Genomic DNA, 15856 nt, shown 5'->3' with positions numbered 1-15856 from the left:
TATTCTATAACTAGATCTATTCTAGATCTAGAACATCAAAATTTAACATTACATTAGATTTGATTAGATCTAGAGTCTAAGTCTAATTCTAGCGATACCACGATAGCCATCGCGTAATTGCGTACCGTACTGTATTTCTTCTATTAAATTGTCTATCACTGACATTTATGTTTAAAAAGTCATAATCTAGTTATTATTTTAATTTAGAATCATCTAGTAATTGCGATACTTGTGTAATCTATCTAGATCTAGTAGATCTATAAGTAAGACTAGTGACTAGACTTAGACATCGTTACTCGCCAGTCAATCAACAAAGTCGCGAGCTTGCCGTAGGTCTACATCTACTGTAGGTTATTTCTTCTATTGTATTGACTAGATATTTTTAGATTTAGATCTAAATTAATCTAGATCTGTAAATTAAGGACCAGATTTAAACCATATTTTTAAATTAATCTAGCGAAATGCTTAGACTTAGATCGATGTCTAGATCTTGAATAATCTTGATAAAATACTAGATCCATTCTCTAGAGTTAGGGTTAGAGCGTCTTAGCGTGAAATCATTTAATATTTGACTACTTTAAAGCAATTCTTGTGTAGTCTGAAGATTAGATCTAGTTAAATCTAATAATCTGATAGACCAGATCGGTAAAATCGTGATTCTAGATCTAGATCTATATTTAAAACCTATCCCGTATTTCTTACTATTTTCTATTGAACTAATGATTACTAATGTCTACAACTACCAGAACCATGGAATGTACCAGAAACTGACAGTTTTGTTTAAAATTTAAAGTAAAAATAATTGTTAACCTTTTGATCAACTAAGTCTGGATCTAGACCGTCCTTAGATCTAATTAAATCTAATTAATTCTAATAATATGTAGTATTTGACTTGTTTGTGATGATTAGGCTAGATAGATCTAGACAATTCTAGACTCAAGGACTAGTTCTGGTGTTGGTGAATGTAGAATCTAGACATTGGAACTTAATATAAATATAAAATAAAGATCTACTTATGACCTATGGACAAAAACAAAACATATAATAAACCAAATAAATGTTGTTTTTATTTCTTTTATTTCTTTTCTCAGCAACCATTACAACAAATACAAAGACAGAGATTAGTTGAAGAAAATAAACAAAAAACATCATGCACCATGCAACTCTTAATTAAGTTAAGCCTATTATTAGGCCTAGAACTAGATCTATTTATCTTTTATTTAATATTAGATCTTTTCTAGTCAGAAATTGTACATCAATCTAAAATTGTTATTAATAATATGTTAAGACATGAAGAAAAGAAAAAAAAAGTGACTTTTCATGGTAGGGTGGGCCGAAGAGGGGGCTTATTTATATTAGTTATAAATACATTTTAAAGTTGTTTGTTTGTTTTTTCAAATGTTCTATAAATATACTTTACTTTGTGACACAGTTTTATGTTAATAATATTGTGAATTTGTGAAATTCATGGAATATTGGACATATCTTCTGTGAACGGTGGATTTTTCATTATTAGGGGTAAGTGTGTTTGATCTCATTTTTTTATGTTAAATACTTGTCTGATGGTAATGAATTTACTTTTTTTAGATTCCTCTGTTCTTGTGCATTAAAATTGATACATAATATGTCAAAACTGATAATGGTTTTGTTATTCATGGTGATGATAAAGTATAATTTACAACCGAATTTTTAACGTAGGTGGTGGGGTCTGATGAGGCTCAATTAATAGGCATAAATGTTTTAAGAAACTAGTTTTTATTGTTTTTTTCAAATGTTCTATAAATATACTTTACTTTGTGACACATTTTTCTGTTAATATTACTATGAATGTGAAATTTATGGATTATTGGACATACCTTCTGTGAATGATGGATTTGTCATTATAAGGGGTAAGTGTGTTTGACCTTATATTTTCATTGGAAATAATTGTCTGCTGCTTCTGATTTTATTTTTTTTGAATTCCTCTATTCTTGGGCATCAAAAATGATATATAATATGTCAATAAAAGACAATTTGAAATTGGTCAAAAAATTGGTCCCAAAAGTAGAATATTGAGAGCTCAATCTGTTTTCCGCCCTACTCTGTTTACCCCTCTGGCTACTATTACTTTTGATAGATCAATTAAGCAACCAAATTATTGGCACACCATATGATCGAAAGGAAGATATTAGCAGTCAACATACAATGGGATCTTTAATTTAGGAAAATTGTAAACCCCTGACAATGCCTATTATTTTAAAAAGTACGGAACGTTAAGGCAGGCCATTAGTTAAGTGCTGACTAGCAGACACCCTAGTTAACTGTTTGGAAATGAACAAGTGAAATTCACCAACTACATAACAATTTAAAAAGCCCTTTTTAAAAAAAATAATTTTCCATTCAAATGAAAATAACTATTGGTCTTTACATTATTTTCTAGCTTAAGTTTACAAACCTTAGTTTGAAAAGATGAATGCAGTGCTGTTAAAAATGGGTGCTTGGCAGAAAGTGCAAGTATTCTTTTCTCAGTCATTGTACACTCTACATCATCATCTTGTATAATAACATCTTTCTTTAAAACCTTTACAGCATACACCTCATCAGATCCTTTCCGTTCAGCCAACATCACCTATAAGGACACCAAGTAGCAAAATGGTTTACCTTAAGGTTTCAGTTATTCAATTTTAATGACTATCAAAGATTATGCAGGTTACTCCCACTGATACAACAACACTTTATGTGTATTAAGAGTTATTTTATTTTGTCAACTTTTTTATCTTAAAGAAGCAACTTATAAAAAAATAGAAACCTTTTTTAAAATTAAATTGTGTGTGTGGATTGTTGGCTAATTTAAGTGATGAAAGGCTTTAAAAATGCTTACATTTCTCCATTCACACCATGGATAATTTTATGTTTCAAATAGTCAAAGATATATGTTTTAAAAATGCTTACAAACATAGTGTGTAGGTCACCCATACTATAGTTTCAAACTTAAAAGTTCCAAAATATTCCTTTATACAACTGACTTTTAATTGTAATACAAGGCAAGTGAGTGAATCTTGTAAATGATTTTTGAACAAAGATAAAATGTAAATTGATTCCAGGACATTCAAATTATAAATCTTATTAGATAACTCAAAACTTCAAAAATATTATAATTTTGAAAACAATATTTTAATCCCTGTTTGTTTTTCTATTTAAGTTGCAAATGAAGAAAAAGTAGCCAAATCATTTCTGAACACAACAAAATGTATCTGTTTAACTATTTCTATTTCATGTGCAAGAGGAGGAATGTAGATAGAAAGACTGATAAAAAAAAGCAACTTTCTTTTATTTAAAAAGAAGTTAATTTTTAATATGCAAAAAAAAAAACAACAACAAACCTTTCCAAAACTTCCTTTTCCTAAAACTTTGATAAAGTTAAAGTCATTTAGACTTATTCGACTGTGCTGAGATCGAGACCTGTCCCCAGAAGGACTACGTGTTCTCGACCCTGGGTGTTCATTGGTAGTAGTATTGCCTATTACACCTTCCTCTCCAGAGTTTGCTTCATCTGGATCTTGAAACATTTACAAAATAAAAATGAAGATTTTGAGATATATATATATATATATATATATATTGAATGGTTCATATTTTATAGCATTATTCGAAAACTTATCAAAAGAATAAATTAACTTTACAGAAACATATTTTTTTTTATTTTAAAATACTAACTAGTAAAATATGAATAATGAAAATAGTTTCTAAAAGTTTTAGAGAGTAAAATAAACTACTACCCCAACCTGGATCATCATACATTTCTCCATTCACACCATGGATAATTTTATGTTTCAAATAGACAAAGATAGATGTTTTATACTTACCAATCTTAACTGTCTAAGATCTGTATTACAAATAATTGCACAAGTTTAACTACAGCAAGATGATTTAAGTTGGACAAAATGATTGTACAACACTCACTCCAAAAGAATATAGAAATGTACAAAAACACATTTTCCAATAGTTTAGATAAAAGAAAATTATTTGGTCAGAAAAGTGAGCAGAATGAAAAGGTATTTCAAAAAAGTAAAGAAGTAAAGCCAATTTATCCTTTGAATATGAAAATGTTCACAAGCAAAAGAATGAGTTGAAACAGCATCTATAATAACTTTATGATTCAGACTATAGGAATAGCAAGCATATTAATGGTTCTAAAGTTTTAAGCTGACAAATTTAACTTTACAATACCAAAAAAAATATAAATATATGCTGCAATGAAATAGAGTAATGATAATATATCATTTCAATAAATGTAAAATAATCTGAGAAGATAGGTGTTTTAACACTTGCATCAAATTTTTTTTGTGTTTAAAAAGTCCTTAACACTTTCTTTTTAATAATGACAATACTAGTGTGTTTTTTTTAAATATGTTTAATGTTCGCCCAATTTTTTTTTCTAAAGTTTCTCACCACTTTAATTGCAACAACTGATGACAGAACATCATTGTTTCCATAGAGAAAATGTTAATTTAGTAGAAACTACAGGCCAGAGATGTGTTAGGCACTAAGACAAACAAGACAAAATAACCAATCAGACTACAGCAGCAGGATAAGAAAGTCAAATCATATAAATAAGAAATACAGAGGGTAGAAAAAAATGTTACACAAAGTGGAGTGTCCAGGAGGTTACATCCATGTTAGGGTTTTGAAATGAACAGACGAAAGCATTAGAAAGCAAAATGATATTTCTTCAAAAATTATTAGGAGCAGTGCTTGTTTTTAACAATGTGTGCAGAAGATGAACATATTTCAACTTGGCTTCATATTACAGCAAGGCAAGCAGCAGGATATTATTTGGTTATTATTGCCAGCAAGATTCTTCAAGGTGGGGGCATCATGCATTCACTCCATCACTCACTCACCTTGTATCACAGGTATGGGGGATGAAAAAGATCTCTCATGCATTGGGGTATTTTTATTTGGGGACTCACTTATTGACATCTGAAATGTAAACAAACAAGAACAAAATTCATTCACATTTCATCATTGAAAATGTTTAAAAAAAAAACAACAAATGAATTTAAAATGTTTATAAACAAATAATTTAGCTTCTAGATAACCAAATGAACCTTCAGTAGGGTCTAATAAATAATAGGTTAATATTAAAACATTACTAAATCTGGCTTTAGAGGGAATAGTTGAGGGTATTTTAGGTGATTATTTGCTATTGCAGAATGTTGGAATGAATTTTTATAATTTTGTGAACAAAAAGTTGTTTTTTTTTTTGATAGCCTAAAAAAACATATTTGGCTTATGTTAAGGCAATAATTAAATATCATTTTTTTGGGAATATATATGTTTTAAATGAAGAATATATGAAAATAATGATTAGGTTAAGTGATCTACAGCCATTTGAGACCATTAAAGATGAAAAAGATGCTAGATCTAATATTAATATTATTAGATATAGTCAAACTGGAGAGTAGAATGCAACTAAATCTGATGCAATATTTAAATGTTATCAAACTCTATAAACCCATTCATAACTTGAAATACGAAGCTAATCAGTAGGACTATTTTTCACAATAATAAAAGATTTTTTTCCAAAATTATATTTTTAAAAATGATTGATACAAAGTTATATCCCTTTTCTTAGGGATGTGACAGTTCTTGGCAACTACTTAAGGGAAAAGGGTTAAAATACAAACATAAAATGTATCTGTCCCTTTCTTTCACAAATTCTAATTACTAGTAGTAAAGAATAGAAATGAAAAGATGGGTTGTTGACATATCAGGATATGTCGGATTTTGTAACATTTGCAGATTTTTGTTTAAATTGAATACTTAATTATCAGGATATGTCAGATTTAAATATAGTTACAGATTTTTTTAAAAATTGAATACTAAGAGAAATCAATAGAGTAAATAGAATACAAACTAGCTTTTGAAGAAACACTAAGATACCTAAGTTTTTATTTTAATTTTTTAAAAATGTTTGAACAAACCTTTTTCTGGGGCTTGGGCCTAAGCTTGTCACCTGATATGCCCATCTCAGACAAGATCTGAGCCATGTCCCTTGTATTTGTTCCACAGTTGTTGGCAACATTTTTCTGGCATCGTTTGTGAATATTCATCTTACATACTAAAACAAAACAAAAACATTTTACTTTTGTATTTCTCTGGACACTTCAGATACATCAAACTTTCAATTTATTAGAAAATGTGAAAAATAAAAATATAAAGTACTCTAAAATATTTTTTTCTGTAAGTTTAAATTTATACACAAACACATACACAAAAACCTTATAATGCAATTTATGAGTTATCATATCCAATTTATTGTTTGGCAGATGAATAAATTACTTTTAAAGATGTGAGGATAATTTAAGCCAACCATGACCAACATTCGATTTTTATTTTAACTAAAACAAATGCCATGTTTAGTTTTTGATTATAAAATACTGTGTCAGGAATATTACTTTTCTGTGATTTTGCTTCTTATTATTGCATTTTTAAAAAGTGTAATTTGTTTAAAACTTTTACTTTTTATTTTAACCTATTCAAATGTCAATAAGAAAAGCCATATTAGTTTTAAATAACTTCAGAACAGTAAGGCATTAAATTCTAATTACACTGTAAACTATGTTCCCATTGATTCACAACAATTTAAAATTTCTAAACTTCCATCATGTAACAATTTAGATTTTTACTGTTATGAAATATATGCAAGGAACTCAAACATCGTAAAAAAAGTAAAAATCCTGATTCTCACTCAAAATTTTTTGTTAAATTTAAGCTCATTGTTTTGCTAATAAGAAAAGTAATCAAAATGCTGAGAATGCCGACATTTTAGTTTATATTTTACATTGTGATAATATAATGATTAAAATAGCCTTGTAAACGTTTACACTTATTACTTGTACAATTTAGTATTACTAACAAATGACACACCCTAGGCATTATCTAAATACTTTTTTTTTCAGAATTAAACTCTTAGAGCTCTTACTTACTTGTATACAGATTTCAAATTCATATTTAATCTCATGTCCCTCCTTAAATATTGAAGAGTTCTAAATTAGTTTTAAGATTCAAGTATTTATTGTTAACTTTAATAGCTATTAATTATTTTATATTAACTGAAAACAATTTCTATCCCATTAAAAAGTATTTAAAAAAAGAACATTTAAAAAAAAAAATGTTCAGTCTTTCCAGCAATGTGACATTTAAGCTTCTGTAGTTATGTCCACAACTTGAAAATTATCGCTTTAACTTTAAGAGTTAAGCAAGATATCTACTGATAGTAAATCATGTGCATAAATTAGAAAAAGGTAATGGATTATTTTGTATCAAACAATTTTAATGAAAAATGCTTTACTTTTTAAAATGTTATGGATTGTGATCTTAAAACGTATTCCATATCATCAATTAGAGATGGATTAAATTCCTCTATGTATTTTTATTTTCAAAAACAGTTATTTAAAAGATAAAAACAAAACAAACAAAAAGCTAGAAGTATCTTATTTTATATTAACTACCATTTCACTTCTACAGCACTTGATGCACTCTTAAATTAAACAAATTAGAATTACCAACAGCTTTCTTCACTTCATAACCTTTATTCTTACAAAGATAAATTAAATAATTCTCTTATTTAAAGAACTAATCCTAATGGGACAGGATTTTAAATTGTGGACTAATTCTGAAATTATATTTCTTTAGGCCTAAAAATGAAATGTATCTATTACATAAAAGTGATTATGCTCAACATAAAACTGTTAATAATAATTCTAGCTTCAATAAATTCAAAATGCATGCTTTCAGGAATAATAAATGCCATTTACCATCACACTGTAATCCCTGCCTTACTAATCCATATAAAAGTGATCCACAGTGATCACAAAATGTTGGCCTCCTATAATTATGAACATTAAATCTGTGTGGGACATTTATATTAAACCTTGTTCCAGTCACCTGTTCAAAAGCCAAAACAAAAAAGTAAATATGTGTGTGCATACATTAAGTCCATAAAACTATACATATTGAAATATATATATATATATACTCATTGTTAAAACAAAGGGTCTTGTGCATGTATAAAACTATTAAAATTATATATAATATCATTATAACCCTTAACAGACCAAAATGTAATTTCAATCTATTTCATTGAAAGCATGGAAATCTAGAAAATAACATCTGGTTACTTACCTCATCTGCTGGACCATCCCTGGAACCAGGGCATTTTGTAACTATATGTTGATGGCATCGCTTGTGAACAACACAGGTACAGACTAAAATAGAAATTCACACAAAAATTTATATTGAGTTACAGTACATGCTAAAAATAACTTCATTAAAACATATTTTTTAAAAATTCAATTTCAAGGAAAAAAAAAAAATGTATATATATGTAATAAGCTGGCTACAGCTCAGTGCTACAAAAATGAAAAACATTATCATGAAGTAAAATTCATAACTAACTACTAGAGATGTTAAAAACGCTGTGTACCTTGACACTGATAACCCTGTTTGCCAAGGCCCCTGAGGATAAACAAAAAACAAGGATTTAATCATTTCCGAGAACAATTAAATAATTTCACAATATTTTAAGTGTGTGAATATTCCTAAAATAGACTTCTAAAATCTACAAAAACAAATTGAAAAAACAAAAATACCAGATGAAGTCTCGACAGAGTGAGCAGAAAGTTGGCTGTCTGAAAAACATGGCCATAAACTTGTGCCCATTGACTTGATGCACACGCCTTCGCATGGCACCTCGCCTCCTGTTGAGCATTCCTTCCTTCTCTTTGAACACTTTTTCTTTCGGCGTTTCCGCAGCTAGAAACATTAAAAAAAAAAAAAAAGATAAAAATAAAATAATTTGATGATATGTTCTTAAAAGCTTTTAATACACGGCTTTTTTTTTTATTATTAAAGTCATGCTAAAGGATTGTATCATATGGCATTTTTTGAAGCAACAACAAAATGCTGCTAAATAATTCTGAGCAGTGCAATGAACATTGTCAATATATTATTTTAAAAAAAGCATCTTTATATCATTTAATTCTTCCTAAAATTTTCTTTTAAAAAATTGTAAATGAAAAATTAACTGAAAAATGTGCAAAGAAAAATTTAATAATTGAACATTTTGAAATGGAAATTATCTGATAAACAGTGCAGTCCACCACAATTGGCAAAATTTAGGATTTTTCTTTGTTTGCAAACATCACTTTGAAATGTTGACTGTTATTACATATTCATATATCCAAGTTATTTTTTTAAAGTAGGTTTTATTTATAAAAATAAATTTCAATGGATTTAGAGTAAACATAGTCGAAATGGTAATATTTACTATAAAAAAAAATGTGTTTGTCTTTCTGACATAATATACATATTTACTCTTATCCATAGACCAGGCAAGGTTGGCCATTTTAAATTTAAAATAGCTGAGAAAGATACAAATGTGTCTTCAAACTGATTTCAAATAATTTCATTTTTTTTCTGTTATTTTTAATCACTTTATAAATGAGAAAATAAATGAATCTTTTTAATTTCCACACAAGTTGCACCCACTTTAGTTTCAAGTACCATTTCTTTGATTGGAGATTGCCATCTAAAATGGATAAATATTAATAGTTTCTTTTGTGTGTATCTGGTGTGCAGAATATAGGAAGCACTGATAAGCTTTATATATTTTTAAAAGCATTAAATTTTTTTTTTACCTATTTAGCACTCCCAAATCTAATTACTAGGTCCTTATTCTTATAGCACAAAAGTGGTTTTTTTTACAATTTAGTTGGCAACAATGTTTTTTAAAAGTTGAACATCCTAGATAGTGCTTATTATTATTATTAAGTTTTGTATCTATCACCAAACCTCTTCTAATCTTCCTCTTTTCATTTCTTATGTTTTTCTACTATTTCCCACCACATTGCTTTCTCTTCTTCTATGTTACTTTGTAGTTTGTTGCTTGAAGAATATAAACCAGATAAAAAAAACAATCAAAATGTAAACAAAGAGCAGATTACTGTGTTTAAAATTCCCAACAATAAAATATCTTTCAAAACATTTTGTACATGCTTATGCTCTTTAACAAGATGTCTTTTATTTTAGTCCACTTATGTTCTTAGCTTTAAACAGTACTAAAATGAATTATAAGAGATTTTATTAAAATGAATAACAAGAATGTTAAAATACATTGAATAGCGTACCACTACATTTGTATTGTTTTAAAAGTAACTCTACATTTAAAGGGAAAAAAAGACGAATGGTAAGTGAAATGCTTCATTGACTTTTTAAAAAATGTAATTTGTTGATTTGTTTTAAACTGCAAAAATGTATTGATTGAATAGCAATAAGTGTATTGTATAACATAATTATTACCCAGATACTATTATTATTATGAGAAAGAGAGAGAGGTGAAAATGATTTAAATTATTCTTTTTAGGCAGACCTTATATTTTCTACAAACCTTGAACCTTTTTAGGGTGATTAAGACAGTTTTAAAGCTAATTTAATTTTTTTTATATAAAATAAAGGGCCAATTTTTATTTATCTAAGAGTTGGATTTTTTGTTTATTGTAATGTACAACATTTTTAAGCACAAAAGATATATTTTTAAAATACCCTTTGATGGAATGGCCTGCACTATAATAAGCCCCTCTACACATTTACTCCCCCTCCCCCCCCCCCAAAGAAACAATCCAATAGTGACCACTTCTACAATTTAGCTCTCCATTTACACACAAATTTCTTTTTTAGCCCATCATCAATGTGTTGTGTGGGGTCACTTGTGTGTGTGTTGTTTAGTTAATTTGTTGTTTTTTTAATAGTTGAGGGGAAAATCTTTTCCCAAATCACTGCTGTTTATCAAGACTATGCTATAACACTAATTAAAAATGGAGGATTGTTTAAAGTTGTAAAACTAAACGGCCATTAGATGCCAAAAAGTTATAGGCTTGCTTAACATCCATCAGATATAACCATTTGTATAAAATGACTCTGATTTTCCTTATCCATAGCTATACTTTACACACACATATATACTGACTTCTTTGGTTCATCAATTGAAGCCAATAAGATTAAAATATTTTTGCATTATCTACCGGTGAACAGTGATGGTCTATCATTTGCAGCTCTTATAAGGATAAAATGTCTCTACACACACAACCCCTTTTTCAAAGTGTATGTAGATATATGCATGTTACAGATCAGATGTAACCCTGAGAAATGTTGGGCAGATGATCTGTGTGTAAGCTGAATAGATTTTGAGGAAATTATAAAGTGGACTGTCATAGTTCAAGTTATAAACACTGATGTGAAAAATGGGAGAACAAGCAAGAGATATGTATTTTTTAGTGAGTTACATAGAGATCTTTTACAAATTATTTCACTTGTGCTTCTACATATATATGTATAACTACTTTCAGTTTTGTATATTTCATATATATATGAGTTATAGTCAATTTTGATTTTAAAAAAAGCTTGTTATGTTTATTTCAAGCTCTTTATTAAGAATGTAATATGTCTACATCAGCCTGGTTGTACTAACTGTCTGTGTGGACAAACCTATGATGGAATTTCAACATTACTCAATGAATATATATATATACTATTCATACTAACAATTCTATGGCTTCTAAGTTCTAAGAATAGATCACGCCTTTAATGACCTTTGCCTGCATGACTGAAATAGGCATCCTATTTTACAGCGTTGTCAACACTCATACACAGACATAGATATATATACTTGCAGCTATATATATGCAGCTAAAAATAATAGTATTATGATATGCTGGAAAAAAATTAAATATCAATAATGCTTTTATAAATTTCAGATGTGTAATGTTTGGGTGAGGCTGTGTCACTGTAGAATGGTATGTTATTTTGTGACCTCTGCAATGTTTTGTATATTATGTGTAATGCACAATTTAAGTCACATTTCCCTAAATGATAAATATATCATTATTATTAAAGTGTTATTGTTTATTTTGACAATTTATATCTCCTAATTTTTCAATCAGAAAAAGGAAATGAAAGCACAATTACAATAATAAACCATCTAGAAAGTTTGAGTTTTGAGACATTTGAGTTGTGGAGAAACAATAAAGTAAAATTTGAAATGGGACAGACAGCCACTACATGCATTTTCAAAGTGCTGCTAAAGTTATTTCAAGAAGTCAAGGCTAAGGAAATTAAATGGGTACTAGAAGTTCTTCCCCCTCCCCCAACTCAAACAGTTTTTATAGATTATATACAGTCACATATTATATTATATATATATAATATTTGGATAATAGAACTAGCTAGACCAAACTGAAGAAAGTTTTAGGACATCTATAGGAGTGCAGCAAGGATGCATTCTCTTTCCAGCTCTATTTAACATATTTCTGAAGCATATAATAGAGGATAAATGGAGCAGCCTATTTCCAATCTCAGGTTTGCAGATATTGGCCTCATTGGAGAATATGCAGACAAGGTACAAGATCTTACTTCAAAACTGGATGCTGCAGCTAGAGCAGTTGGCATGGAAATCAGAGCAGAAAAAGCAAATATATACTATTTTGTGGTGGAGATTGGATGACATTTTGCATACAGTTAAAAAAACAAACATTATAAGAAGTTGACTCATTTAAATACCAAGGGTCCAACAAAACAAAAGATGGAGGATCAATTTAAGAAATAAAAACCCATTTAAGCTTGGCATCCACTGCTATGAACAAACTGTGAAAAATCTCGAAGAGTAACATCAGATTCCAAGTAAAATAAAAGAGCACTGTATTTTTCACTAGTTGTCTCTGTACTACAATATGGTTGTGAAAGTTGGACAATGAACACAGAGGCTGAAAGAAGAATTCAAGCCTTTGAGAATAAATTCTGTACTACTGAAAAATGCTGGGTATCAGATACCAGGAAAACAAGACGAATTTGTACTGTTACAAGTCAACACTCGGGCTGGCAAAAAGGAGGAACTCCTCAACACTGTAAAGAGGCGAAAGCTGAGCTGGTTTAGTCATACTGTAAGACATAACTCACTGTCAAAAATCATCCTTCAAGGTCAGTGGAGGTCATGAAGAAAGGGTCATCCAAAGAAAAGATAGATGGACCAAGTAAAAGAATGGATCAGCCTCTCTTGATATATAATGCTACTAAGAACAGCTGCTGACGGGAAAAATGAAGGAATTTGGTTATAATGCAAACTGTCAGAGCATCCCTATGACAAAAGTCAATGGACAGTTGATGACCTAGTCCTATTAAATATTTTTCAGATGAAAGTATTGATCTAAGCCTAGCAATAAGTAACAACTATTTAATTTTATGATTTGGGTTTATCAATCTTCTTGTATGAGCTTGTAGATGTGCTAGAAGTAGGTTAAATTCAAACAGTAGTTTTAAATTAGATCTTTCTAATAGTCTAAAATGACTTGGACCTAGATACAAACTGCCAAACCTGTATATATATATAATGATAATTGATGCACCTATTTTATTGCTCCAATTATTATACTTTATAACAGTCCTTCTTCAGTTATGCCTGTCTATTGAGGTCTTCGTAGGTCATCTTGATTTGATAGGGCCTGTAAATCTAAACCTAGACTCTACAACCAGAGTTGAAGTGGTATAGATCTTGATGTTAACTGTTGTTTATTTTATTTTTTTATGTAGATATATTATTTGTTAGGCTTAAGACCTTAAATTACTCTTGATTTGACTGCTAGGCTACTCAGCAACTGCAACATATTGGTATTATGTGTACATTTGCACACTAGCACATCAGTGCAACACTGCTTGTGTTTACATAATCAATGGACGATTGGAGTTCCTAATATATCTTCCCTCATTAACATTTTTTTTTTTATAACACAAATATATACAGCAACTGTCTTGATCTAGAAATTTTTGGATACAATAAATAGATTAAATAGGAGTAACTTCAATGTGAATAATTAATAATCAATTACTATAAGAATTACTAATTAGAGTTAGAGTAAGGGCTTAGTTTAATATACTTATATATAGATCTATATACTATAGATATTATATCTACTCTAGATCTCTAGCAGACTAAACTAGATCTAGACAGCTAGTCTAACACTATATCTAGATCTAATAAATTTAGTAGATTTTATTGTTTGAGTGAGAAGAGCCTATTTAGATACAAGTATAGTAGGCTATTACAAATTCGAGTAATACTAATAGTAATGAGTGTCGCGACAAGACTGATAGATCTAAGTCTAGTGGTGACTGGAGTAGGGGGGGGGGGGGAGAGAGAAGGACAAATAATTTGATATTTTATTTTTGTCATTATCATCCTAACTGTATACTAGATGTATCCAGTTTGGCATAGAAATGGATCATTGGCAGGGCATAGACTAACACTGAAACTGCATTATTCGATTGAGTTGCTCATTATCATAACTCAAGATGAGCGCTACCCGACGAGCAGCACAATGTCTACGTCATACTGACATTCTGTTCCGATCATTACCGAGAAGGCGCTAAGGGCAATAATAATGTGTCGGGAATAAAAATTGATTGTCAAATGAAAACTTTTGCAGAGTTACTGCAAACAGACGAACTAGACCTAGATCTAGAACTATCTGGAAAAAAAAAAATTGTCGGTACTTTCATATCACCGTTTTATTTTCACTAACGCCGTAAAGAGATTATTAAATTAGAAATTGAAATAAACTAATTTACCTTCAGAAGCGGAGCCGCAAAGTTCGATAATAATGTGAAGCTTTCCATTGGGTTCCAAATCAACCTAAAATAAACAGAAATACTATTGATTCACACAATTCACTCAGACTTCACACTGTAATTTTTGCAATGGTAAATTATCGAAGAAACACCGATAAAATAAAAATCTAGAATAAATAATGTAAAATTAATATGAATTCGGAAAATGTCCGGATGAGGCGCCCCGATTCCGAGGCGAGACGAGAGAGAGAGAACAAAAATGGCTGCCGTGAGCCTCAGGTTAGCTGAGGGTAACTAAAAACACAACAAACGAGAAGTGATCACTTGAGCACTAAGTAATGAGAAGGGAAAAAAAAAGCCGACACACGCTAATTACCCAAAAATCTGATTTCCCTTTCACGTCATCAAAAGAAATACTACAGTTAGCCACAAATTCATCCGGGGGAATAGCAGCGTCGTGAAAAACGGTCAAATTTACTGTCTGTCCATTGTGAACTTCCGAAGTGAAATCCTCGTTCCATATCCACTGCGGCTTCACGCTCTTGGGCTTGGTGGTCGTCTTGGCGACGTACACTTCGTCGACGTCTATGTTGACATACGGCTCAATCATCTGAGAGGTCCTTTCTTTCGTGGAAAGATGCCTCGTCGCGAAGTCTGTGGGTTTCAGATCCACCGCCTCACATATTTTTATTTTCACAGAACCGTTGAAGAAGACCATTTTTGGCCTTCTCAGGCCGTCGAGCCTGATCTCTGAATTCTGCAGACGTCCGAGGGAAACAGTTATCCAAATCCTGCCGTGCTTGGAAGCATTTAGAGGCCTGGCAAAGAAATTTTAATCCAAAAACTTAGAATATCACAGCAAAAAAAAAAAATATCACGGAAGTTGTAATACGAATTTAGCATTAGCACAGCCGTCAGGAAAATGCAGATAAGTTTTGCGCATGCGCTATGATTAGTGCTATACCTTCGACCCAAGATCCCTCGAGTCCGGATCATTCGGCTTCGCGTTGAAACATTGAGCGAGCGAGCGAGCGAGAGAGATGGATGCTAAGACTAAGAATGAAGAGAGAACAAAATTCCAGGACTTGAGAAAAGCGCGGATGCCAGTCACAACATCAGCAGAACTGAATGTCACATGGAATAGATTTTTATTTACGAAAAAAAAAAATCTAATGAGATCTGTTTGACAATAAAA

General features: G+C 30.2%; 1 protein-coding gene across 2 annotated transcripts in view; it reads right to left on the bottom strand.

The window, feature by feature from the left end:
- The window catches only part of LOC106075976 (calcium-independent protein kinase C), a 28368-nt gene extending 12782 nt beyond the window's left edge, over positions 1-15586 (bottom strand). For both annotated transcript variants that reach the window (XR_008776786.1, XM_013236861.2), the window contains exons 1-10: positions 15038-15586; positions 14662-14725; positions 8637-8799; positions 8471-8502; positions 8170-8252; positions 7803-7932; positions 5967-6103; positions 4884-4962; positions 3363-3538; positions 2435-2608 (exon numbers count right to left, since the gene is read on the bottom strand). Coding sequence is in view for 1 of the 2 variants with exons in the window: in XM_013236861.2 (XP_013092315.1) it covers positions 2435-2608; positions 3363-3538; positions 4884-4962; positions 5967-6103; positions 7803-7932; positions 8170-8252; positions 8471-8502; positions 8637-8799; positions 14662-14725; positions 15038-15379 (1380 nt within the window). In the remaining variant the exon portion in view is untranslated. The remainder of the gene's footprint in view (positions 1-2434; positions 2609-3362; positions 3539-4883; positions 4963-5966; positions 6104-7802; positions 7933-8169; positions 8253-8470; positions 8503-8636; positions 8800-14661; positions 14726-15037) is intronic.
- Positions 15587-15856: the final 270 nt, after the last annotated feature.

This window comes from Biomphalaria glabrata, chromosome 3, assembly GCF_947242115.1.
Source record: "Biomphalaria glabrata chromosome 3, xgBioGlab47.1, whole genome shotgun sequence".
Lineage (NCBI taxonomy): Eukaryota > Metazoa > Mollusca > Gastropoda > Planorbidae > Biomphalaria > Biomphalaria glabrata.
Note: the sequence above shows the minus strand (reverse complement) of the source record. Positions and strands in the feature narration are given on the sequence as shown.